Consider the following 26,261-nt stretch of genomic DNA (forward strand, 5'->3'; position numbering starts at 1 on the left):
ACAAGCGTCTAGAGCCATAGGGTTATCTGGGCATCACACAATTGGCCGTACCTTTTCCACTCTCGTCATTCAACTAGGTACCTACCTAGTGTTGGACCCAAGAGAGAAGTTTGGCTCTCGCATTTGCACCCATCGTATGTCCAAACCGATGTTGCCCAGCGACCTGTTCTGTTCTCAACGAGGATAAAAGTTTCAGCAGCATACCGGAGCCTTGAGCTTTAATTGAAACGCACCCTAAAGTGTGTGAAGTAGATATTGTTGGCAAATGTATCAGTCTCAGTGCATGAAATGTACGAGGATATAATCACACCACAAAAGCACATGTGGCTACATTTCACCCAAGTAAAGGTGCAGCCCTCAACCAATGCAGCCTGATTGAGTTAATCTATGTATCATACACGTGGCAAGCAAGACGCCTGAAGACTGTTGGCATACTATAGCTGCAAGGACCTGTTCTATCAGTGCCCCTAGTCAGGCTATAGCATTGTCATTTCACTGTGGCGCAGATCAACCTGACTGTTGTCATGCATCATGATAATTGATTCATAATTTCAAATCTATCAAGTGTCTCCGCGCAAGCAGTCTCAATCGCTTGCGACTCAAGTCCTTCTATGACGGCTGCGCAGGGAGAAAGCCAGCCCCGCGATACCTCTATGTCTATGCGGATGATTCTGCAGGCCAAGTCAAACCAAGTCTATCCATGCAAGCCTCTCTATTGAAATATCTTTCAGGCGACGGACAAGGTGGCAGCAATCTATGATTGCCGCACCTTGACATACTTGGTGTGGGTGCCGCTGGCGATAATAGGACTAGGCTCGCCGTCTACTAGCTTGGAGATGACGACCTTGGTAAAGGCCACGGAGCCGCCCACCTTTTCGGCGGTGCCTTCAATCTCAATCTCGTCGCCCTCGCCGGCCGACGAGAGGTAGCGCACGTGAATGTCGACCGAGACGCCCGTCTTGTCCCGCAGGTCCCAGGTGGCAATGGCCATGCCGCCGGCCCAGTCGACAATGGTGGCCGACACGCTGCCGTGGATGCCGCCGCCCGAGTTGATGTGGTTCTTGGTCAGCCGCAGCCGCGCCTTGACGTTGCCCTGCGTCGCGGCGTGGATCCGGACATCGGACAGGAGAAAGTTGTAAATGGGAGAGCGGGGTAGGCTCTTGGCCACCAAGCCCTCGATGTGGGCTTTGATCGTGTTGTCGTCGACCGTCATGATGTCTTATTTTCCTCTCCGGGAACCGAATGATTGGCGTGTTTGCGTTCTTGTCAACGATTGATTTCAGGGACCAATCCAGAGGCGTTTTTGTTCGACAGAACACATAAATGTACAAATCATGACCATTTCCCATTTGTTGAGCATTAAACCGCGTACAACTCTGTCCGTCAGATTGCATGAGCTGCAGCTGCAAGCAACTGTCGCATCCACCATTGTTCATGGCCGCAAACAGGTCAAGATTTCTTACGCGCAGCACTGAACACACAATCAATAACCTACCAAGAACTAACCTAGTGCAATCGATGCCAACAAAATGAAATCCCTTCCTTACCTTCATCTTTCGGCTGTTCCTAGAAGGGAACGAAAAGCCAAAAGAAAAAAAGAGAAAAAGAAGGGTCTTGCCGTGGATCGAACACGGGGCCTCGCGCAAACAATGTTCAGGGTGTTCCCTAAGCGCGAATCATACCACTAGACCACAAGACCTGTTGATTTGTTGAAGATTTGCTTCTTATCATGAATCAATACTGTGTGGATATAGCCCGGGGATATCGTGTGGTGTTGTTGGCCCGAAGCGAGGGTGGGGACGGCGGCCAGCAGAGACGAGTCCAGCGTTCAAAGGCTAGCTAGTTGCGAGACGGGGATTCGAATAATGTGGTCGTCAAAAGTTCCTACTCGGGCGGATAATCTCTTGGATATCTCTATCGAGGAAATGGAAATTTGAAAAAACTGCAAGACGCTGCAATGGTGAATCGCCTATGAACAAGAACTGTATTGGACAGTCAACAGCGCCAGCGTGAATAGCCTGGACCCATTAGCCCAGGTACCTGGTTCTACGAAATACAAACTGTGCCAATTGAATCTAAAGATATCCAGCACGTGCGATCACGCATACCCTATCAACGGACCATAGCTCTAGTCAGGAACATGTTCTGAGCGAAAATAGTGCAATCATGATATATATATATATATATATATATATATATTGACTCTGTATCACAACATTTGTCTTGATGCATCTTGGTTCTTGACCCGTTCCAACGAGACCTCTTGTCGCTCTGTGTAGGTGCCCATTGCCGCTGCGACTTACACGCCTGACCTTGCCCGAGATCAGCGCTACCGATTAGCCTCAGCAATAAGAGTCTCGGCGGTCCATTGAGGCCTGCTGAGGAAAGGAGAATGACCAGATTCGACTTCCACCACATTGTCAATCTTGTGCATTCCACTCGATTTTGCCGAAGAAATCAGATAGTGGATAGCAGCGACTGTCCCAGGTCTGTCCTTGGTGCAAAAAATGTAGCTGGTCGGAATGTGCCGCCAAGCCGCGTACGTGGTAGCGCACCAATAGGTACCCAGACTGTGCGGCCGAAGATCATGACCATACTCTCTGCTGATCTCATCATCCAAGTCCTGATGGAACATTTCTTTAATGTCTTCGGGCAAGACGGTCACGGTTCCTGCCTATTTCAAGAGAAGATAAATATTAATTAGCAAAGAAAATAGGGAGAATAAAAAGGAGAGAAAAGTTATCGGAAAACAACCTCAAAGTCCGTCTTCATCTCGGGAATCATATTATCGCGCGTGCCTCGCGGGGAGTGTTGAAAACCCTCGGACACGAGAAAGGCATTGATATGAACCACCCTAACAACGCCGCCCTTAAGACCTCTGGCAGCGCACGACTGCTTGTCGAGACGTTCAAGAGCGGTGCCGCCCGTCATACCGCTGAAGCTATGCGTGACCACGACAACATCGCGGTCGACCACCAGTTCAAGTACTGTTGTGCGGATTAGGTCCAAATCTGCAGACCAGTCTAATGGCAGCGGCGAGGCATTGGACGACGGCAGCGCCGGTGCAACAGATTCGTACCCTGCCTTGTCGAGCTCACTAACTAGCCGATCCCAGCATTTGGGTGTGTGCCAGGCACCATGGAGCAAGACGAACACAGGCTTGGACATGATTTGGATTTGGCCGGTATATTGAATGACTACGATTGCAAGAGTGAAAAAAAAAACGAAAACGAACTTGCTTGTGCTGCTGATTCAAACAATAGGCATGTATAAATGAAATGAACTGCTGATTCAGGGCTTACTTTTATGTGCTAACATGCTAATGTAACATGCAGTTGGTTTAGGGGGTATGGGGATGGCTGCAGCTCATTGGCGGCCTAGGCTAACTGCAGAGTTAGGGATAGATGTTAGGGACATGACTGCAGCAGAGTGCGGAACAATACAATCTGGACGTCTCCTGCATTTCAAAAACCACGTTCAAAGTACACACGCTCTTTGGCAGTTGCTAAGCACATATGTTATGTTCTGAGCAGTCTGGCGCGGAATGGCATGCTGGTATAATGTGTCGTGCTAAAACTCCCAGGCTTAGGCCGTCGAATTATAAAGTCGAAATAGAATATCGCCGAACAAGGAGAACTCGGCCATAACCTGAACCCAGCGCCGAGAGCTCGGCGACACTTTTTGAAGACACAAAGCCATGTCATATATACAAAATGAGACAATTTGACATTTGCATCGATCTGTCTCAAGAGTTCTCGTTCTTCCAAGACGTTGTGCCTCGGGAAAGGTGGCAATTCTGAAGGTTACTCGGCAGCATAAGATTCAACGTGGTTGGAATGAGATGGTGTTTGCACTACATATAGACTCTCAGTGACTCTGACCCTCACATACGACCACAGATAGTTGAAAACATGGCATCCCGTTCGCTCTGCCCTAATTAAGCAACTAATCGCCAGATCAGTACTCAGGTGGGTGACCACTGGGGAATCCCTGGTGTTGTATGTTTTTGTCGCATTGTTATGCTCGTCTTTTTTTCCCCTTTAGCCGTGGGCTATATAAATAACGCGTGAAATTCTTAAAGCACAATATCAAGAGTACGCGCAAAGGTGTTAAGAATAACAAAACTTATATTTTTGAGTGATAGTGGGACATTTAAAGAGAAAATTAAGTGACTCGGCACCTATTCCGACCCCCTTCCACTTTGAAGTCTACCATAAATGTCATCTTCCTATTGATTTACCGCTCCATCATGGCATCCGAGGCACCATTATTTCGTAAAGCCCTAAGTCGACGGATTGTTCCAAGGTAGCCGTCACCAGCAACTAGTCCTTGAAGTGCCTCGAGCACCAACTGCCCAATCAGTTGCGCCTTCTCCCTCGTCAGACACTCGGTACTATACTCCAACCTGACGGAGACAGTTCCATCATCCCGTGATGTGAATTCAACCATGAGCCGGAACTTGGCACCGTCGGCCCATGTGTGTAGAAATTGTGTGTCCCTGATGGGGAAGCGGAGACTCTGGTCAGCCTCGTGAAAGGTGACCATGGTATCGAAAATATGATGGTTTGGAAAGTCGGGTTCCAGTTTCAGGTGTTTTATAAGCTGGTCCCAAGGTACTGCATGTGAGAGTGCAGCTCTGCTGGATTGTTGCACGGCCCTGATGAATGGGTCTGGTTTCACCTTTAACGAAGGGGTGGATGATCCAAAGCTTTCACTGTGAACGCCGTTCTCTTCATCACTAGATGAGTAACGGACACGGATTGGCAGAGGTTCCAGGAAGAGACCGACAACTTCCAAGTCCTCTTCAGAGTTCCGATTGAGGTAAGGAGCGCCAACCACAATATCGCAATCCTCACTTTCTTGTTGGAGTGCTAGTGCGACAGCGCCTATCACTAACTGGTGCATGGTAACCTTGTTGGCAGAAACAAAGCTGATCATTCCCTGGTATGCGGCTTTGTCAATCTCGAAGACGTGAGATGATCCATTCCAAGTCTTCCTTTTCTTTCCATCGTTCAAGATGGAAGGCGTAGGCTGACAAGCACCATCAAGATACTGGGACCAGAATGCCAAATTATGGGGTGCCGCAGGAACTGACCACACCGTCTGAAAATATGTTTTCAAGACGGGAGACAGCTCGTTACTGTGGTACACATCTGCTACTTCTCGTAGTAAGATGCCGAGGGTTGTCAAATCGCAGATGATATGACTGACAACAACAAGCATGTGCTTTGACGAGACCAAAACTCGGATCAGTTCATCTCCTCGCGTCACATTGAAAGTGGTGTTGACCTCTGTCTTGATATCCATGACATCAACCTCCTTTGTAGTAGGCGGGTGCGGGAAGTATTCCCTGATCAAGCCGCGAGAACCCGAAAGCCGATATTTGCACCTCAGAATACGGTGACGACGCAGAACAAGATTCCAGGCTGATACCAATCGAAGACGGTCGAGGGATTGAGGAAGTTTGCAGGCATATGAGACGTTGAACGAAGATGTTCCGATGTTTTGTTGATACTTGTACCACCACTCGCTCTCAATAGGTGACGTGTGATGATCTTCAAGTGTCAAACCAGCGTGGTTATCGCCTGTGGGTTGGAGTCGTGCGACCGCCTTAGCCAAATCTCGGATGCTGACAGATTCAAGAATCATACTGACTGAGACATGTTGCTCAAAATCTCTGGACAGGCGATGTTTCAGGCGCATTGCGTGGATGGAATTCCCTCCGAGCTCACTGAAACTAGCCTCACAGTCTATATCCGTATTTTCAGATATTCCCAGCACGTATCTTAGCGCTGTGGTGATTTTCTTCTCTGAATCGACTGATATTTGATCTGGCATAGGTTCCTCGTTCGCCTCAGAGGCAAGAGCCTTATAGTCAAGCTTCCCAGTTGGTGTGGTGGGGAATGAATTCACAGCTATGATATGGTGGGGTAACGAGTAGACGGGAATGTGCTGGCGAATATGTGATTTGAACTTTTGTATGTCCAGGTTGGCAGGCTGGATAAAGGCCACAAGACTGTCGTCCTTGATGATCACGGCTGTTGTCGTGCATTGGCCGTCAGCTTTGGTCATTCGAACCTCCAGATCGTCCAGGTCTATTCGAAATCCTCGGAGTTTGACTTGGCGATCAGCCCTGCCCAAGAACAGCAGTTCTCCGCATTCGTTCCAAAATCCACGATCGCCTGTTCGATACATGTACTCGTCGCTGTACTCGGGGTTGATGGAATCCAAGGAGAATTTCTTCGATGTCTCATCAGGTTGCCCAACATATTTATCCGCAACTTGTATCCCGGCAAGATATATCTCGCCAATGACGCCTCGAGGAACTAGTTGTTTGTGGCCGTCGAGAATGTAGATTCTCGTTGAGGAGGTTGGAACCCCCAGAGTCACAGGCAATTGCGCAGTCAGCGGTTTGATGGTTGCGCCACACGTAGCTTCAGTTGGTCCATACATGTTGAAAAGTTGCCTCTGAAAAGCCCATTTATCACACACACTCTGAGGAACGGCTTCGCCGACGAGATAAACTACCTGTAATCCCTCAAAGTCGGCAGGATCAAGTGCCTGGGCAACCGAAGGCGTCAGGATTGCCGTATTGCATACCTTGAGATGATCAAATGGCCTCAAAGCGTCCTTCAAAACCAGAGTAGCGCCATAGCACAGAGCCGAGAATATCTCGTGGATGCTGCCGTCAAATCCCGGAGACATGAACTGCGCAACCCTCCATCCAGGTCGTGCACACAGCCGAACACGAAAGTCTTGCTGGAACGCTACCAGCCCTTCGTGTCGGCAAATGACGCCCTTGGGCTTTCCGGTTGACCCAGATGTGAAGCAGATGTACGCATTCGATCCCAGTCGTTCTTTCTGCGTGGGAAGGCCTCGAATAAAGGCAGGAATCCATTCCTCCACAAGTAGTTGTTCGACGGAAAGCCATACGGGGCACCAAGTTGGCTTGGCCGTAGGCGCTGCTTGTCCAGTTAGGTAAGCCTTTGCATTAGCGGCTCCAAACTTGATGGCTCGATCGGCGTCGGGGAGGTGTTGATCCAGTGGACAGTATGTTGCGCCTGCCTTGAGGACTGCGTAAATGGCAACGATCCAGTTCATGCTACCGTCAGCATGGACACACACAACGTCTCCAGGGGCGACGAAAGCCAGCAGCTGCCCAGCAACAACTGATGACTGGTGGTGAAGCTCTGCATACGTGAGAGTCCGTAAGGTATCCTGAACGGCGACCAGCTGGGGGTTAGCCTCCGCTGCGCGCTCGAACAGCGAGACCAGGTCCTCCTGGGTTGAGCCTCGTCTCGAAAGTATAGACTCCCAGTTCCCCAGACTGCCTAATTCTGCTCGTTCCAGTGGTCCGATTGGTGACTCGAGGCAGGCTTTCAAAGACAATCCTGGCGTTATGAGAGCATCAAGGATTCTGGACAGTGCGGTACTCATGCGTCCCATCTGAACATGATCAAATGACTCTGTGTTGTAGGTCAGGTAAATGCGCCCACATCTCGCAACTTCAACCTGTATCGGAATATCCGAAACTACCTGGCTGAAGGGTTCTTGTATTGGGGAAAATGAAGTCTCCTCAAATGTTGACTTTTCACACTGGATGTTCACAGCTGACGAAAAGTTCCGAGAATAGCCATGGTTGGGCGTACTCCAGTGAAATGACATTATCTCCACCAAGGAATTAAAGACCGCCCTTAGGTATTCATCTACTGTGATGTAGGTATCCAGAGAGATATGAAATGGTAGCATGTTCATCATCGGTCCTACAATAGACTGTGCCCCTTCTATGGGAAAGTTGCGTCCACAGAGAACAGCGCCGAACGAGGCGGAGTCCGAGTCAGCGTATCTAGCCACAACGAGGCCCCATGCAGCAAAGTAGAGTGATGGGAGCGTGATCCCCTTCTTCCTTGCATACTCTCCTAGCCTCTGGACGTTGGAGTTGATCTGAATTTGGCCGTTGAGTGTTGCGGGTGTGCCCTGGTCGCTTGGTCGATCTGGAAGCAACAGGCGCGTTGGTGCATGAGGCGAAGTACCTTGCTTCCGGGCCCAAAATGCCACTGCAGATTTGTGGCCCTTGAGTTGAATCAACCTCAATTTCTGAGAGAACTCCAAGAAGGAGGGGCCAGCCACAAGTGGCTGCCCAGAGAGTATACGCCGAATCTTTGAGTGAATCAAAGCAAACGAAACGCCGTCGACCATGGCATGGTGTACCCTCCAGATAACTGTACTTCGGCCCTGTTCCCCCTTCGGCTGAAGAGTTATGACTTTGAAACTTGAACCTATGTATTCCTCCGTGGGCAGCCATTTGCCCAGCTCTTGTTCATATGAAGAGGCGGTGCTGACCATCACCTCTTCCCAAACGAACGGAACTTGCGCAGCCTCATGCATATACCCATGTAATTCGTCCACCTCAAATACCAAGTTGAATATTGGCTCTGATTGCAAAACCTTTTCCCAAGCGATCCTTAGGGCAGCGATATTTTCGGGCCGATGAGTCTCAAAATATGCAATGATGTTACGGCCGGGATTCTGCCGAGTTGATTGTACCAAGGACAATTGCATCTCTGTCATAGGATGTCTTTCGATGGCCTTTTCATCGCCTGGACCTGCCTCTGCATGCTGTGGTCGGCACAGAGGCTTCTTGGGTTGCTCCAGGGCTTGTAAACGCTTGTGTTCCATCCTCTGAAGAGGCGCCGCGATCGGACCAGCGTCTTCAATGTGCTCAGGGTTATGCGTACTTTCATCAATCAACTGGAGCAGGTTAGTTGCTGCCAGTATTGATCCGACGGACAGGTGTATATGTTGTTTTCTGAGCGCGCTCTGAAGCTGCATAGATGACAGCGAGTCTCCGCCATTCTGAGTAAAGCTAGAGGCAAGATGTAGGAGTGACAAGGGCCTCTCGAGAACTCTGGATATCTCGTACAAGACAGTCATGTGCGAAGTCATATTGCTCTTAAGATGATGCATTGTAGGACTGATCATGAGAGCCGCGAAGAACTGCCGCCAATCAGCAGAGACCAAAACGGTAAGGCGTTGCTGTAGCTGGTTTTCTGTGGTACAATTACAATTATCGGACCAAGTTATTTCATTGTAATGGTGGAAATGAACATGGAAAGTTCTTACAGGTGACGACTCGGATGTCTTGGCACTCCGGCCTCCGGCCTATTTCTGTCGAAGAGACTTCGGATACCGACCCAGCGTACGTACATGCAGAAGTTTCATCTCGGAAAACCCGATACTAGTGAACCTGGCGATGGAGAAGGTCTGGCAGTACGTGTCTTGACTCCAGCCCTCGAGGAACCCGCCCCTAGACAAGAGCCCATGTTATATTCCTTGTAGATCGAGTGTGTAGCGTTTTTGGCCACTAGCAGCCTATCGCATGATGTTGTATCATCTTCCTAGTCTGCCTTTCTGTTACCACATGGTAGAGGCAGTATAATGCACGTACTCACCTTGCTCAGTCTACAGGGGGGATCAAGGAAAAACCAAAAATCGACGCCTTGAAGAAAGATTGGATTTCCTTACTTGTATCACCCAGTGTTCTGCTGAACCTTGGAACACCAATCATCCCAGACATACATACTGTGCACTAGACCTACAGTTCTGCTTAAGTGACTTGATTGTCAAATTCATTACTCTCCACAAAGTAGTAGCTGGTATCCAGCACACACAAAGACGGTTTATTCAACATACATGTCTTTGAGCGCTTCTCTTTGCAGATAGGCGTCGAAGCTGAAGTACTTATCGTCAAAAACTTTCGGGCAACGCATGAAAACAGCGTGCTCGGAGAGCCACGGCAGCCGACTTCTACCAATATGACTGGAAGGGTCGTCCAAGTCTTTCTGGCTTTGCACTCTTCTCCACCAAATATTTAAAACACGCTGAATACATGTGAGTATCTAGTACCTAGCGGCCTACATACGTAAGGTATATGACGACCCGTCAGATTTTAAGCTCACCCTTGCCGCAACTAAACTGTCCGTACACTGTACCAGTACTGGGTACACTCGAAACGTGAATGCATCGATTAGTTGTAGTCCCGGATCGTAAATTGTTCTTGCAAACTTTCCCCCACCTACAGCACCTGGAGCCTGGTGAAACAAACGCAGCGCTATTTCACGAATACTGTGTCGCACGAATGATCGCAATGCAGCACCCAGCATATAGCAATGTGCTTATAAAATCTCCGGTTCTAGCAGAAACCTATTACCATCCGCCGCCACTATCATTCCTCTCTTTATCTCTCACTCTTGGCGGACATTGTAGGTATTTGAGACTGCAATTCCTCTTCCCCTATTCTCGCCAAATTTGGGTTGCTCCGAGAGCTCAACGCTGTTGCCTCTGGCATCGACAGTATGTCCCAGGTTTTGTCCTTTCACATTGTTGAAGCTGGAGTCAACAGGGACAAACCTCGGAGTGGACTCATTCTCAGAGTTGGCTCGTGGCCAGCTCTCATCCGCTATGCGACTGCTAGATCCGCCACTTTGTCGGGTCAGGGAGAGCAGACGGGTTGTGAACGACCTTAGGGTGGGTGCAAGCTCAACCACTACAGGCTTTAGACTCGGCACACAGCAGCAGATAATTCCAATCGGAAGTTCCAGAGTCTGCAGCAGGATGGTAAGCCAGAGGTAGTCCGTGACGTCGGATGAAGGAATGCCGGTAAGATCGAAGACACAATCGATTTTAATGAGGGAAATAACCGTTGCACTAGAATTCATTAGCGCCATGCCAAGCATATAAGCGGCAGAAGGAACATAGCAAGATCAAAAAGCAACTTACACAAGTCCAAGTCCAAGCAGGCAAGATAACACAACTTTACTCGAGAAAGCTATTTTCAAATTCCAGATCAATGGCATTGGCATCACGACAATGGCCAAATCAAGCAAAACGTGGATAATGCCGACAGCCGAACAACTCTTGGTAGAATCAATGCAAGTTCCCTGTACGGTTGGGTCCCAAAGCACGCTGATTGGATTGCATGAAAATATTGCCAGGCAAAATCCAGCAATCCCCATACCAACAACCAAGAATATGGTTATGTAGCAGGCCCATGTGAAGATCTTGTGTACTCCGAAAATACGAAGATAAAAGGACAAGATGGAAAGCTGCACGACGGTGACGGTGAAAATCCAAAGAGAGAAATTCGCAACAACAATCTGGGAAGAAGGAATATAGATTAACAAAAATACCTTGAAAGGAGTATTGAAAGTTATGAAATAAAATATAAAATGAAAATAGTAGCTTAGTTTACCTTAAGATATGTATATAGCGCCTGGGGATCAACGGCCATGACCGTGGTGATTGGAAGTCCCGCGCCGCCAGCAAAAACTGCTGCCATGTTCACCCCTTGGAAGGTCCATGTCAAGACCTGTCACATATTGTTAATATTCCCTGTTATTCAATCGCCACCTAGGAAGAGACGCACAAGTGCGGCAAGTGCCAGCCAGTCATCAAACATGTACTTCTGCTTCTGAATCCGCCTCGAGCGAAATCTGAACACTACGGTCACCGTGGCTAATGATGCCATGATAATGGGCAATGTAACGATTGCCAGCTGGTGGCCATTTGTTGCCTCGAAAGTCGTTCGCCTGAGTAGTTCGGTCATCTTGTCGTGAGCTTGTTGATGCTACTGTGATGATGGGTCACAGAAGAGGCACGTGTATTTGATTCTGTGTACAGAAAAGAATGTGAAAGGCTAGTGAACAATATTGAAGAGACAGAGAGAGAGGGGAAGGGAGAGAGAGAAAAGGACCATGTCGGCATGAGAGTAACACAGATTGGCTGGTCACCTGGGTATTTTATTGCAATGGGCGACGAGTTGACAAGGAGCGACAGCGGTAAGGGGAGGGGGTCAGACAAGAGTAAGGCCTGAAAGAATGGCTGCATACCATTACCACACACCATTATTAGCGAGCTGCTGTCAGAAAAAAAAAAATTCACTTGGTCTGACGGACCAAATTCGGTGCCCGGATGGCTACGTTACCGGCTGCTGGGGGATTGTAATGTATGCGTGACCAAGCATGCGGGGCAGCGGCTCTTGCTGCATGAAGCAATAAAAGCAATAAATATCATCTGCATTGTCTGCGGTTGGCAAACCATCAAATGGCTTCATGACATCCTATCCAGGAAATCTGACCACCAAGCCACAAATTCGAACACGACATGGCGGAAGGGAAGAACCAGACCCATTATATCCTTGAAGGAAACCCTGAGGAACTCGAGCGCCTCAGACTTGGGCAGGCAGTCATCAGTAGCTGTCTCGGCCGAAATGTCTTTGCGCCAATCAACTTTGAAGAACCCGGTTTGCGCGTGTTGGACTCTGTTGAAATAAGGTGGCGGGGTGCGACCCACACTGTGGCTGTATATAGTGGGAGCCTTCCCCCGTCCCTTTAGGGTAGCATTGCTGGTCAATCTATGGAATATTGAACATACCTTTTGACAGACTCTGCAACAGCCGAGAGTACGTAGTGTAGAATAAGTAATTGTCTTATGCGACCACCCAACCACCCTACCCATCACCTCCACGTCCACGTTTTAAATTCCCGGGGGAAGCCAATTGCTGATGCCCCCTAAAATGGTAATGCAGGTCTTTGGTTACAGGAGCTTCGTGATTCGATACCAGTCTCGGTGCGCAACACGCACACCTTTATAGGCATCGACATCACCAGTATCTATTTTCTGAGGCCCCCGCCCGACGAAATTCAGCTGTTTGAGCAGTCAATGACGAAGCCGTGGCCGACCGAGTGGGTGGGGACTTTTGACCTCGTCCATGGCACTTCCGGCGGCAGGCAAGGCGGACGTGCACGAGGCCCTGAATTCGTTTATTGATCTCGTTCGGCCTAGAGGCTGGATCCAGCTGGTAGAGCCGGACCACTCCGTGTCCAAGTCGCCCGGGATGCAGGATTTCTTCCAGCTCCTGTCTGACGTGTTTACCTTTATGGACACAAGCCCTGATTATGCGCCTCAATTGAAGACCTGACTAGCAGACAGAGGTCTCGAGAGCGTGCAAGAACAGGTGTTTAATGTCCCCATTGGCAAGACCAGCCCGACTGAGGAACTGAGGCTCAAGAGCTCTAGGACGATAGAATTGGTTATGAAGGGGCTGGTCGAGGTTGCACAAAGTGAGTCTACGATCCCTGCTAGGCGTAGCACACTGAGGGTAATATGTTAACTTGTCCTCCTCTTAGAAGTACTTACATCGCTTTCGACAGAGCAACTCGACAATCTCATTCAGAAGACACAGAAGGATCTTCTCGAGACGGGTGACATATTTCGCCTTCACTGTGTATATGCTAGGGAAGGGGGGGGGGGGGGGGGGGACGTAGGCGGCTGAGATCTAGATTCGAGGCATGCAACAGGAGAGAGTAGACTGCCAGGCCCTTTGCGAATACCTAGTAAAATAATCTGGCCTCTTCCAATCAGACGTGACGCAGAATTTCATGAATAGAAATCATGTTATTTTATTTTATGATAGTTCTGGCCCTCGATTCTAGCGAAATGAGTGCAATGGTAGCATTCGGAAATACTACATACAATAACTATATCATTACTAGCATTGACTGGTAGTCGATACTAATCATCAACTTTTTATATATCCATGATACAACAAATCAAACCCTGTAGTTTTGATACCCCTAGAGGCAGAGAGTCTTCACGTGTAAGAGGCCCAGAAAGCGACATATACCACACGCATCACTCCGAAACAAACACGCGCCCGCGTAGTCCAGGTTATGCTGGTCATACCAAAACACCTCTTCAACATATGTTATTCCTTCCTTCAGGATAATTGATCATATTGGCCTCTGCCGAGCTCGAAGGGCATTTTCTACTTTGGTGCGCTTGTAGCTTCTATCATGCCATTTATATCACGGTTCTTAGGTAGTTCCCTCGCCAGCCCACATCCTGCAAATGAACCCATGCTCATGGCATTCGGGATGTTTCGCAGCGGAGAACAACAATCTCCTGCAGCGTACACTCCTTCCACGCTGGTGGAATTGAACGGCGGCGTGACTTTGATTCCAAGACCTGGGACGTACTCACAGCCGAGCTGATCAGGAACTGGGTTACCTGCTTGCAACTCGGGCTTGTGTACAAGAAATGCCAATATCTCCCTCTCACCTCCCTCGAACTCCACTCCGATTTCCCTACCACTCTCTGGTTTGTATAATCGCTCCACCTTTCGGTTGTCAATGTGTATTCCTTCAGCTGCGTCGCATGACAGTATGTCGGCTAGGGCCGAGTCCTCGTTTGTATATATCGTTACTTTATCGACATACTTCAATGCATCGCGTGCGTTTATCATGGCATGTATAGGATTGGTGAGTGTTCCTACAGCTAGAAGACCAGCCATGGGAGAATCCTTTTGCTCGTGTCCGTAACAGAACATGCAATGAAAGCTGGATTCGAGGATTATTGCGTGGTCCTGTCGAAAAGGAATGGATTGAGCTTACATTGATGTCCCATAGCTTTCCGCATAGCCCTCGATTTCGGGGTATATCTCCTGCACGCCCGTGGCTAACAACACTTTCCTTCCGGTCCATCTCTCTCCAGCATCGTCAACTACCTCAAACGTGCCAACAGACAACTTCCTGGCAGACGAAGCGGTTCTGGGATTGAAATGGACTAACCCTGACGCTCTAAGCTCGGAGCGGGAGGTCTCGCGCATCTCTTCCGGGTCTTTGCCCTCCCACCCTAGAGTTAGACGAGTTTGCTTCGTGAGAGCATCGCGTGGTGCGCCTGAATCAATGACTACACATGTGTGAAATGCACGGTATAAAGTCAATGCCGCGGAGAGGCCCGCATGGCCGCCACCGATAATAATGACATCATAAATCTTTCTCGGAGAGCTCATATTGAGTCGTGGTTCAGACACTGCGTTTGCTTCGAATTCACGTTTTGGAGGAGAAGCTGACCATGCGCAATTCAAACAAACAGAGCGGCATGCTCTATAGACGTTGGACGGTAGCTTGCGGGCATTGTACGCCGCAGACACTCGGCTTCCGGGCAACCCAAAATGAAACAATTGTCTCTGGTGAAAGTCCAAAAGTGCCAATATACATTCGGCTTCCGAGACAATAACTAAGATTCGACAGAAAATATCTATACTCGGTTTCCGGACATCAAATATACATCCGTATCTAGCATGACGCCATAAACTATGACACTCGTAACTTATCAAGATAAACGAGATATTTGAGAAACAGGCCTGGTCGCCATTCCCGTAGAGTTGTGCACGGCAGAGATAATTTTCAAAACTTTCTTACCTAGAAATTGATCAAGTAGTAGTGCTTCGAGCAACGCCAGAAAATGGGCTCAGTCGATTCAACCAAGGTCGTCGACGCTCTGATCATTGGAGGAGGTGTGTCGGGACTGGCAGCTGCACTCACGCTCGCCCGACAACAGCACACCGCCGTGGTCCTTGACTCTCAAGTCTATCGCAATGCGCCCAGCGGTCACATGCATAATGTCTTGACGTGGGATCGCGAGGATCCGGCGACATTCCGCGCGGCTGCGAAGAAGAACATTGAGGACGGCTACACCACGATTACGTTCGAGACGACCGAGATTGCCTCGATTGTGAACGAGCCCAATGCTCCTCAGCAGCGCTTCACGGCCACGAGCACTTCAGGAGCTGTATGGGTGGGAAGAAAGGTCATTCTCGCCACCGGAGTTCGTGATATATACCCAGACATTGACGGCTATGGCGACTGTTTTGGAAAAGGGATGTGCGTATTGTTTCAGAATCCATTTTCCAGACAACTATGACTAATCCTGTAACAGTTATCACTGCTTTTTCTGCAAAGGGTACGAAGCACGAGGCTCTGAGCACGCAGCCATTCTGGCCCTACCCGACTTATCGAGTGTGCCGGCGGCGCTTCACGCTGCTCGAACGGCTGCAAGGTTCACCAAATCCATTACAATCTACACACACGGCTCGGACGAGCTGCAAGAAGGTCTGATTGCGGCACAGGGCAGCAACCAGATATTTAAACTAGACAACCGTAAGATTGCTCGCTTCGAAAAAGGGCCGGGCTTTGCGGACGTGCTTGTGCACTTCGAGGATGGTGAAGTCGTGTCAGAAGCGTTCATTGGTCACAAGCCGCCCACAACAGCAAGCGGGAAGCTGCATGATCAGCTCGGTTTGGAGATGACGGCCGCAGGCGACCCTGTGATTAAGCCAATGTTCTGCGAAACGTCGGTAAAGGGAGTATTTGCGTGCGGCGACAGCGCCTCTCCCATCAAGATCATCCCGCAGTCCTTGTTCTCGGGATCCGCAGCGGCAGCGGCAGTCTGTGCCCAAATTCAAGCTGAGGATGCGAGCCAGTCGTGTATCTTCTAGTTACAGTTGTATATAGTACCCACTTACGTAGGCGCATCGGTGACCTTGCTTGATCAAGTCAACATCTCCGCACTGCAACTATACATTCAGTGAAAACCAGGACCAGGAGCAAAATAACGCCAATACCTGTTGGAGGATCACTGTGCGTATCCATCTCATTCCACTTTCCCTTCCTTGTGAGTTTGAAAACAACGTCCCTCGCCGGTGTTGGCCATCCGACGGTATCGATACGGGCCGGACCCCGAGCCTGAGACCCCTGGTTACACAGCGTGCCAGGCAAAATATCTTAACTTTCACCCATGCCAACGCCCAGCCAGACGAAGCCTGTTTCATTGCTCCTGAAAGACCGCCAGTAGCTAAATTCTCAATTTGCGTTCGCCCGCTACTCTTCCTGCGCCACATGCACGGGTCGGCGACCGATCTATCGAGATACTGTTAGCCACTGACTTAGCGACCCATCATTACCACACCATGAGCACCACAGACGTAGCCCCAACGCTGTCTCCAGAGGCCACCAGCGTAGAACAGGAAGATTCCGTGGTAGAGAAGCTTCCAGAAGTCACCGACAAGGAACATGATCGAGGTCTACAGTTTTGGCTCATCATACTGTCAGGATGTCTAGTGGACTTCGCGACTGCCCTAGATGCGACCATCATCACAACGGCGCTGCCCAAGATTACGGCCGATCTCCAGGCTGAGCAACAATATGTGTGGCTTGCAAATACGTACGTGTTTGCCTCAACGGTGGTGATGCCGTTTGTGGGCCAGACCTCCAACATCTTCGGGCGTCGCATGCCCATGATCATTTCTGTGGTCCTCTTCTCAATCGGCAACGCCATCGCCGGTGCTGCCACCAGTGCTGGCATGCTCATAGCAGCAAGGGTGGTGACCGGCCTTGGCGGGGGCGGCATCTTCGTCCTCAATGATCTGATTGTCTGTGACCTCGTTCCGGTCCGAGAACGACCCAAGTTTCTTGGCATACGGATCGCTATAGCGACGATATCGACCATCATCGGCCCCGTTCTCGGCGGCGCCCTGGCACAAGCATCATGGCGCTGGGTCTTCTTCATCAACCTGCCATTCTCCGGCATTGCGCTTGCCGTCATGATCCCATTCCTACGCCTCAAATACAGGCGCGAGGCGACATGGAAAAAGGCTGTTGCCCGTATAGACATCCTCGGAAACTTCATCTTCGCCGGAGCCATAACTGGAATTCTGTTTGGACTGATCATGGGCGGCGTACAGTATCCCTGGTCGTCCTGGCACATAATCGTGCCACTTGTGATTGGGTTTTGTGGTTGGGCTCTCTTCCACTTCCATCAGGCCTCCCCCATCTGCAGGGAGCCCAGCATGCCCCCCCTGCTCTTCAGCAACCGTACGTCGGTTGTGTGCCTTGCGCTGACCTTTATATCAAACACTCTCCTGGAGTGGATTGTTTACTTTCTGCCCATATACTTCCAAGCCATCAAGGGCGCAACCCCCCTCCAGTCTGGTGTTGATGTTCTGCCCCTCAGCGTCGTATACGTTCCCCTTGCAGTGCTGACGGGCGGCCTCATGTCCAAGTTTGGAAAGTACAAGCCGATACATCTCGTTGGGTTCGGATTTACGTCTCTTGCTTGCGGCCTGCTGTCTATCCTGGACGCTGCCTCGCCGACGGTTGAATGGGTCTTCTGGCAACTCTTCCTTGCCGTTGGTGCCGGCTTCACTATGATCAGCATCCTCCCCGTCATCCAGGCGTCGCTGCCAGATAGCCACGTGGCTACTGCCACCGGCACGTTTGCTTTCGTGCGAAACTTTGGTTTTGTATGGGGCGTGACCATCCCGTCTGTCATCTTCAACGCACAAATTGAACGTAACCTGCACTGGGTCCTGGATACCGACGTTCAGCAGCGACTCAGCAATGGTGCCGCATACGGTTATGCTGGGACTGGCGCCATTACCCAGCTCCCCCCGGATACTCAAGCCCAGGTCCACGACGTCTACAAATCAGCCATGTCTGCCATCTGGCAGGCGGCGGCGGTAATTGCCGCCATTGGGACTTTGCTTGTATTTGCAGAAGCCGATATCGAGCTTCGGATGGACAATGACACGGAGTTTGGCATGGAGGACGGAGGAAAGAAAATCAAGGAGAAGTCTCCCGAAGGAGTTGACACTCAAGAGACTGTTTGATTGCATTTCTACTCTACACAAGTTCATTGCCAGTTGCACGACCAGGACACTGTCTAGCAAGTCGGCTTAATGTGTACTGATTCACGTTTGCGGCTTAGAATGGCTTTGAAGAAATGTCTATTAGTGGGGCTGTAAGCTGCACTGGTGTGTAAGTGTAATAGTATTATGGTTAGGTGAAGGATATATGGTTCACAATGATGAAGCAAGGATCCGGCATCATTATCGCCAAGAACAACACCAAACACTTCAAAAATCATGATTCATGAGTATATATGTCGCACTAGACCACTGTAATAGCTGAACAAAATGTGAAGCTCCACACTCAGAACCAGCCTAATAGTGGCTATGGTACGGCGCAATAATATACTACACATGTGTATGCTGGCGAGGAGGTGTTGGGCCCCCCGCCTCGCATAGGTCTTCTTGAGTAATCATCTAAGCATTCATTGAGCTGCCAGGTGAATTAATCTTTTTGTTTTTTAATTAATCAAACCCTTTGCACGCAACCTCTATGCCGGTGTGCAGAGGTGAAATTGCCAGCCAATCGCCTTTGCGAGTCTGACTACATCGTACGACGCCTCGGTTCCCGGCCTGTTCTGAGCCTTATGCCCAAGGGTTGGCAGACCCGCCTCGCAATCACCCTCGCTTAGCACACTACGGCCGCCGGTATGGACTTGAGGTGAGAGCTAGGTATGTACTTGAATGGCTTCTCGAAACAAATGGTTGATTCTCGCACTCGCGTGACAGCAGACATATTAGCCTTCCTACGCCTTCCATGCAGGAATCCAAGATCAACCTCCGCTGGGCAACAGCGCCAGAATACCACCCCAGCCCGCGGTCCTGTTGGAGGAGAGTCACCGAGGCCGTAATTCTCATGCTCGTTGTCACTTTCAGTTATTTGCAGTGGCATCTCCGGTTTATACAAGCTCTGGTGTACCCTGGCAACAGCATTTTTGATAGGGTGCCTTTGATCGGTCAGTTGCATTTGTCGCCTTCAGTGAGGCCAGAGACGGCGAGCTCCTAACCTGGGCTGTGGTTGCAGATGGACACAACGACTTTCCCATATGGATCCGGGCGTACTATCAGAACCACATCTACCAAGACAACTTCACGCAAGATGCACCGCTTTATGGACAAGTAGATTTTCCGCGTTTGCGCCAGAGCCGCCTTGGAGGACAATTCTGGAGTGTATACGTTGAATGGTAATTATCCACAGCAAACGGGAATGGGGACTAGTAGCAGACAACTCATGCTAATGATGACCCCTGCGCAGTCCGAACAATAGCAGCGAGTACTCAGACTCAGCATACAGGGAGATCATCCACGACACGCTGCAGCAGATCGACCTGGTCTACCGGCTGATCGAGGAGTATCCCTCCGATCTGGTGCACGCACGCACAGCTGCCGACGTTTACAGGCAGTTCGGGTCCGGCGATGGGAGGATATCCTCACTACTTGGCATCGAGGGCCTGCACCAGATCGGCAACAGCGTAAGCATCTTGCGCATGTACCATGCGCTGGGCGTACGGTACGCCACGCTGACGCATACGTGCCACAACGCGTACGCCGACAGCGAAGCGCCGGCGGCGCCACTGCACGGCGGGCTATCGGCACGCGGATGGCAGCTTGTCCGGGAGATGAACCGGCTTGGCATGGCCGTGGACTTGTCGCACACGAGTGCGGCCACGCAGCGCGACGCCATTGCGGCCAGCGCCGCGCCCGTCATGTTCTCGCACAGCAACGCCTACGCGCGTTACCACCACTCGCGCAACGTGCCCGACGATGTGCTCGCCGCGCTCCGCCGCAACGGCGGCATTGTCATGGTCACCTTTTACCCCGCGTTCCTCGAGGCGGATCCAGCCGCTGCGTCGCTCGACTCGGTCGCCGACCATATCCAATCCATTGGCGAGGCCATTGGCTACCGCCACGTCGGCATCGGGTCCGACTTTGACGGTATGCCCGCGGGGCCGCGCGGGCTCGAGGACGTCACGAGATACCCTGACCTCATCTCTGCGCTGCAGGACCGGGGACTCGCGTCCGCCGACATTGCGGGCATCATGGGTCTCAACGTGCTCCGGGTGCTGGAGGCCGTCGAGTGTGTCTCTGAGCAAATGCGCGATGTACGGCCGCTGGAAGATGATGTAAAAGCATTCTTTGGTGCCTAGGTATGCACCTACACTGTCGTGGAACATGGATTATGCAGCAAGACCTTTTGAATGACAGGCATTGACGCGCAAGTACGTAAACATGACACCGAGGTCTGCAAAAACGGCCAACGACCAAGGTCGCTTGGTCGCTGGTCTCAATCGTGTGAAACGCGCTGGGCCTAAAAATGCAGCAGAAATGTGTAGATGGAGTCGATTGAAAATGGGAGATTTTAGCAGAGATAAGCTAGTGCAATATTATGCGGGAGTCTCACCTAGGTAAGCAATTGAATACGAGACCATATGACCGAAGGAGTATAGTATAAATGTCTTAGTTGATCCCAACTACTTACAAAAGACAAGTACTGATTGGTGAAATAGGAACTCAGCCTGCTTTATTTCGGGATTCACCACTACAAACTACATACATTTACCTTCCACTACTCCCATAGATACGTACAGAGACTCAAGCAGCTAATCAAACGCTTCACTTACCGTAACCGGTGCATCTCAATACTGACGAGCTATCCAATATATCCATGCAGGTGAGCTGCGGTAGGTACTAATTACGCCAGTTCGGCAGGATGAAAATGACATAAATTTAGAGTCCACTTTCTTGGCATCCGTGCCTTCAAAATACACCGGGCTGAAAAGGTAAGCTGACGATGATGCCATAAGCCTTGGGGGTAGCACGGCGCATAGAAGGATGGGAGTTGCCATATTTTTGTAGGCCCTTATTGAGCACTACCTTGCAGGGAAGAGCCGGCCCTGCCACTGAAAAGCCAGTTGAAAGAGGTCTAGGCGACTGTCATTCAAGATCTCCTTTGATACATACGTACACATCTGCAGTATTTCCGAGCTCATGGAACATTGTTTATTGGCTACCTTTGATGCACTGTGATTAAGATATGAACAGCTGGTGAAAACTTAGGATGATGCATGCTCGCTCTTTGCTAAAGAAAACGGAGTCTCTGATTGTTAAAGGCTGCAGTATCAAGGAAATGGCGCAGGGGGCTGTAGGCAGCATAAGGGTGGCTGCATCCCAGCTTTCTGTACAGCTTTCGTTCGATTTAACACTCACATATACTGCGGGTCTATGGGGAGAGAGTGGATCAAGAACAACAGTAATATTCGGTTTGTATCAGATTGAAGGTTAGACTACTATGGTAGGCATTATAACCTACGCTATCCCAAGACGTTTGATATTCCTAGGACTGTGGTAATACCCCTGCGTAGAGTGCAAGTTCGGAGCTGGTCCTGTGTTTTTCCAGCGGGACCTTGAAAGGATATTTATGATAGCATACTATTCAATCCCTGCTCAGTAATCCTTGCTTTCCCATACAGCCTCGATAATGGCGAGGCTGGATCCCGGGGGGTAGACGATGCTTTTAAGCACGAGTCCAGCGTCCGCGTCAGCAAAGAGAGTTTATCACTCAGCCTCAGTTCGCTCTTTCGCATAAAAAAGCGCGGCCATGCTCAAATCTGCCGATCTTCATGTACAGCGGGTTAGAAACGCGTTCATGGGTGATGCAAATAATGAGACACCTGTGTAGTTACACGGGTCTGGAACGACATACCTCAGATCCCTCTCTCTCCATGCAGGCCCAAAGCCCGGCTCGGGAATGCATGAGTCTTGTATGGCCAAGCGCGCTCCGGGCCGCAGCGCGGGTATCAGTGCGCGAAGGATGCGGATTCAGTACTTGTCGGACCAGTTGTGCATGACGCGACGAAAGTGGTAGACCTCAGCGGCTACGGTCTGGGTTTGGAAGAAGTCGTGCGCCATAAACCGCACGCGCCCGGCGGCGCCATTGTCCTTGTTGTTGTCGTCGCTGCTGCCTGCCGCCGCCACCACCTCATCCGGCGGCGGGCTCATGTCCTGCACCACGACTTGGAGCTTGTGGAACCGCCGTGCCAGCGCGTAGGCTGTGTGGCCGTCTGACCCGCCGACGTCCACGACCTGCGCTGGCCCCAGGGATGCCCAGTCGTAATGGTCGAGTAAGTGGCCTACATAGTCCTCCTGTGCCGATGCAGCCTTCATGGCGCTCCCAAAACGGACGGCGCGGTCGGGATCATTTGCAATAGCGTCATATATTGAGCCGTTGGTGTTGTTTGCGAGGGAAAATGCCTAGATTGACGAGGATCAGTGAGTTGATGGATCCAGTTTACTGTAAACAGGCATTCGGTCATCTCGAAAACTCGGATTTTCCAATGGTCAAGAAAAAGAGAAAAGCGATTGTGGGAGACTGGGCTAACCGTTTCGTTCGGTTCCTCAGAACCCGGCCATTTCCGGAGAGCGTCGAGCATCTTGGGAAACATCACCGTCAGTGCTTACTCCATAATGTGAGTACGTTGACTTATTAAGAATGATATCACACCTTGACTGCAGGGGGCCACATTTCCTCGGCTTGTAGCCTCAACCAGTCTCTGTTTTCCTGGGCGACGAGAAATCTCAACACCTTCGTGTGGGCAATCACACTCGGCTCGGGCTGACTAAAGATACGCATGCTAATTGCATGTTGAAGAATGCGCCGCACGATATCCTCACCTAGACCGATGGACTCAGAAATGGATTTGACTGTGGTCTGTCCGCCGACAGGAACCAAGCCAGCGATACCGAAGTGGCTAATGGCATGCAGACTGACCATGTTATTATGCTGAGAAGTTTAGGAGTATGATTGTATCGACAGAACGTCATGATGACATGATTACACACCGCACCTCTCCGGAATAACAAAGTAAAAGGATCGAGTAGGCGGTCATAAAACTCAGACGCAGCATCGAGAATGGCATCTCGCGCGGCCAAGGCCCCCCCGGTCAGCACTATAGGTTGCGCATCTTCGTCGAGGGATGGAAAAGGAGACGCATTGGACGCGAGAGCGTCATGCAATTCTTGGGCTGACTTGCTAATAGACGCTGCAAGTTCCAACAAGCGCGCTGCGTCACTGTTCGTAGCCATATTGCATGTGTAGATCTAGACTGTGGCTCGTGGAACGTGGAAAGTGGCGATGAATTGATTGTGAGGCTCATTTATATGACAGATAGAGCCGAAAGAATGCTTATAATCTATGTTTAATCTTTTTCTCGCCAGGTTATCAATCATGACACATCGGACATTCGGCTTGCGTAGTAAGATGCAGAACCCCGGTGCAGTGAAAGCCTCCCGGTAGGTACGGCCTAGGGAATCAGCTGAGCTAGGATATTTACTATGCCTTTGAGCATCCACTCGGTTGCGTGTGAAAAAGACTTGGTGGGACGTTATTAGAAACAACGGAAAGAGCTTCGGTAAGCGCACCAGCAAGGCGCTGTACGGGGGCCGGTGAAGCTGCCGGAGAGACGGTTGGCAAGACTGTCCGCGGGAGACAAAGCCATGATGGGGCGCAGCACGCTGAGAGTTGTTTTCTACAACATCTATCTATAAATGACCCATGCGCCTTATCAAAAACCCAGATGGAGACGGATAAGTACTCTGGTAGCGAATCAAGGCATGTTTGCAGTAATCGCCAAACGCGATGACATTTTGTACCGCCAATGCGCGCACTCGGTGCTTCCCAATTGGGATGCCCCGAGCTTGTTGGTACACCCCTGAGCCTGTGTATGCATTCATGTACTCCAAAATGGCACCCCAAATTCCTTCTGTAGTAGCATAAAGCCTTGCCTTTGAATGCAGGTGTCTCTCAGGCTTTGAGGTGTCGTGGTACTTCAATGGATACAAGGCTGTGCGTACTCGTGACATCTACTAGACGTACTGGTATACAGTTGGTAGGCTGCAAGGCTTTAATTTATGTGATAACAAAGACGAATAGGTACTATAGTACATAGTAGGTATATATAGGGTCAGTTGAATGTACAAGCCATCCGTTGTCGGTCGTCTGCATTTCGAAGTGGCTGTAATTGACGCTGAGTTCTCGTCAAATACCGTGATTCATCCACCCTCTTCCTCGTCAGCGGCTTCACAATAAAACTTACCAAAACTATTCCACGTTTACTTTGAGTTGGCCACCATGTTGCAAACATCTCAAAGGTACGTACATCCTCATCGCACCAGACCATTGTGAGTTTATATTAATAATTCCCGACCTCACAGCCGGAAGGGGGCGGCGGCAGCCAATACGCCGCAGCAGGTCAAGCTTCGAAGTGCATGCAACAAATGCTGCATTGCCAAGGTAAGGCTCAACGCACATTTCCTTTGCCCAATTGATCCCAGAATATCACTCTGAGCCATGGACAGGTAAAATGTTCGGGCGAGAAAACCGGATGTGCGCGGTGTCGCAACACGGGGGATAAATGTGTGTACATGGAATCAAGAGTTGGCAAAGTCCAAGGACCGAGGAGGAAGACAAGGGATACCAGCCGCAACGAACCCCGGCACCACCAACAGGACAGGACAGGCCTCTCTTTGGCCCAGCCGGCTTCTGTCATTACGGTAGCGACAGGCGATGAGTTGCAGGAGCACGACCCCGTTGAATTGATACGGTGGTCTGGCGACTGGCATCTTGCACAGTTGGAAACATCATCACCCGCCGAATTTCGCGACAATTTATCCAGCGGCGCGGAAACACGTCACAATTCCACCGACGTCTCTATGTATACCAGTCCGGAAGGATTTGGGATGCCTGTAGTTGACCCAAATCTGGAAAACTTCTTACTGGAATTTCCCGTTCCACGAGACTCGCTTGAGCCCACTAGCACAGCATCTAGTGGTGATGCCTCCGCATCTCCGTCACTCGGGATGCGGCCAAGGACCGAAGCCGACAGCCAGTGCTGCCTGGATTGCTGCCATATAATTGCAGATCTCGAGAACTACATAATGTCAGATCTGAGAAACTTCAAGATTATCCTTGGCATCATTAGAAACGTGCTCCAAAGGCTGGCACAGTTGATCGAACATCAGCAGAGCTCGGTAAACCATCGATGTCTCCTCCTGCTTAAGACACTCATGTACCAGATCCTGGAGCTAATGGAGGCTGGTCGCAAAAGTATTATAGCCGAGAAGACGCGGGAGCGACAGCGAAGCCTTGCAAGTGGGGGCACAGGCCTAGGTCTCGGGGACTATTCGATTGATGCTGAAGAGCAGTCAACACTCAGAGTCCAGACGGTAATCAAAGAGGTACGACGGGCTACCGAACTTTTGAGCAAAATGAAAAGCCTGAGTGACGGTTCGGGGCCATTATCTGATCGCACCGCACGAGAGAATCATTACATAGATCTCGAGGATCGTTTCCGAGGTCTGGAGGCTCTGTTAAGACCATAGTATTTGCCAAGATGAAACAAACATCTGTCAACATGTCAGCAAACCATCAGATGCAAGCCCTACATATTTCAGCTGACAATATTCTGCCTCGGATGCTATCAGCCAAGCCAGCTTGGCGATGCATCATCACATACTTCGGGCTCAAGCCCAGTCCTAGTGTCAAGCTGTTGAACTATGGCACTACGGGGAAGTACCAGCTGCCACGCAGCTGGTGAAAACCTTATATAATGGGAGTACTATAAAACCTTTTAGAAGTAGCCCTTTATATAAATTATTAAATTATATTAATATATATATATCGACCCCCTGTTTATTTTGCAATTATTTAATTATTAAATAATTATAAGCCCGGTTTATA

General features: G+C 50.1%; 10 protein-coding genes across 10 annotated transcripts; 4 read left to right on the top strand and 6 right to left on the bottom strand.

The window, feature by feature from the left end:
* Window positions 1-754: 754 nt before the first annotated feature.
* On the bottom strand, window positions 755-1,213 carry PFICI_09661 (uncharacterized protein; the record flags this gene model as incomplete). The annotated part of the gene is made up of 1 exon (XM_007838242.1): window positions 755-1,213. The coding sequence occupies one exon, from the start codon at window positions 1,211-1,213 to the stop codon at window positions 755-757; it is 459 nt and encodes a 152-aa protein (XP_007836433.1).
* A 1,116-nt stretch (window positions 1,214-2,329) lies between these two features.
* Window positions 2,330-3,168, bottom strand: PFICI_09662 (uncharacterized protein; the record flags this gene model as incomplete). Its single annotated transcript, XM_007838243.1, has 2 exons — window positions 2,330-2,674; window positions 2,755-3,168. 2 exons carry the CDS (start codon window positions 3,166-3,168, stop codon window positions 2,330-2,332), a joined length of 759 nt encoding a protein of 252 aa, XP_007836434.1.
* Window positions 3,169-4,236: 1,068 nt separating this feature from the next.
* On the bottom strand, window positions 4,237-8,946 carry PFICI_09663 (uncharacterized protein; the record flags this gene model as incomplete). The annotated part of the gene is made up of 1 exon (XM_007838244.1): window positions 4,237-8,946. One exon carries the CDS (start codon window positions 8,944-8,946, stop codon window positions 4,237-4,239), a length of 4,710 nt encoding a protein of 1,569 aa, XP_007836435.1.
* Window positions 8,947-10,244: 1,298 nt separating this feature from the next.
* PFICI_09664 (uncharacterized protein) lies at window positions 10,245-11,605 on the bottom strand (the record flags this gene model as incomplete). Its single annotated transcript, XM_007838245.1, has 4 exons — window positions 10,245-10,707; window positions 10,780-11,156; window positions 11,252-11,368; window positions 11,426-11,605. The coding sequence occupies 4 exons, from the start codon at window positions 11,603-11,605 to the stop codon at window positions 10,245-10,247; spliced, it is 1,137 nt and encodes a 378-aa protein (XP_007836436.1).
* A 2,220-nt stretch (window positions 11,606-13,825) lies between these two features.
* Window positions 13,826-14,851, bottom strand: PFICI_09665 (uncharacterized protein; the record flags this gene model as incomplete). Its single annotated transcript, XM_007838246.1, has 2 exons — window positions 13,826-14,396; window positions 14,451-14,851. 2 exons carry the CDS (start codon window positions 14,849-14,851, stop codon window positions 13,826-13,828), a joined length of 972 nt encoding a protein of 323 aa, XP_007836437.1.
* A 455-nt stretch (window positions 14,852-15,306) lies between these two features.
* On the top strand, window positions 15,307-16,339 carry PFICI_09666 (uncharacterized protein; the record flags this gene model as incomplete). Its single annotated transcript, XM_007838247.1, has 2 exons — window positions 15,307-15,725; window positions 15,781-16,339. The coding sequence occupies 2 exons, from the start codon at window positions 15,307-15,309 to the stop codon at window positions 16,337-16,339; spliced, it is 978 nt and encodes a 325-aa protein (XP_007836438.1).
* Window positions 16,340-16,810: 471 nt separating this feature from the next.
* Window positions 16,811-18,508, top strand: PFICI_09667 (uncharacterized protein; the record flags this gene model as incomplete). Its single annotated transcript, XM_007838248.1, has 1 exon — window positions 16,811-18,508. The coding sequence occupies one exon, from the start codon at window positions 16,811-16,813 to the stop codon at window positions 18,506-18,508; it is 1,698 nt and encodes a 565-aa protein (XP_007836439.1).
* Window positions 18,509-19,283: 775 nt separating this feature from the next.
* On the top strand, window positions 19,284-20,673 carry PFICI_09668 (uncharacterized protein; the record flags this gene model as incomplete). Its single annotated transcript, XM_007838249.1, has 3 exons — window positions 19,284-19,482; window positions 19,551-19,710; window positions 19,782-20,673. The coding sequence occupies 3 exons, from the start codon at window positions 19,284-19,286 to the stop codon at window positions 20,671-20,673; spliced, it is 1,251 nt and encodes a 416-aa protein (XP_007836440.1).
* Window positions 20,674-22,345: 1,672 nt separating this feature from the next.
* On the bottom strand, window positions 22,346-23,608 carry PFICI_09669 (uncharacterized protein; the record flags this gene model as incomplete). Its single annotated transcript, XM_007838250.1, has 4 exons — window positions 22,346-22,777; window positions 22,906-22,956; window positions 23,028-23,306; window positions 23,366-23,608. 4 exons carry the CDS (start codon window positions 23,606-23,608, stop codon window positions 22,346-22,348), a joined length of 1,005 nt encoding a protein of 334 aa, XP_007836441.1.
* A 1,045-nt stretch (window positions 23,609-24,653) lies between these two features.
* PFICI_09670 (uncharacterized protein) lies at window positions 24,654-25,903 on the top strand (the record flags this gene model as incomplete). Its single annotated transcript, XM_007838251.1, has 3 exons — window positions 24,654-24,673; window positions 24,737-24,815; window positions 24,881-25,903. 3 exons carry the CDS (start codon window positions 24,654-24,656, stop codon window positions 25,901-25,903), a joined length of 1,122 nt encoding a protein of 373 aa, XP_007836442.1.
* Window positions 25,904-26,261: the final 358 nt, after the last annotated feature.

Source organism: Pestalotiopsis fici (assembly GCF_000516985.1).
Source record: "Pestalotiopsis fici W106-1 unplaced genomic scaffold PFICI_Scf_7, whole genome shotgun sequence".
Taxonomy (NCBI): domain Eukaryota; kingdom Fungi; phylum Ascomycota; class Sordariomycetes; order Amphisphaeriales; family Sporocadaceae; genus Pestalotiopsis; species Pestalotiopsis fici.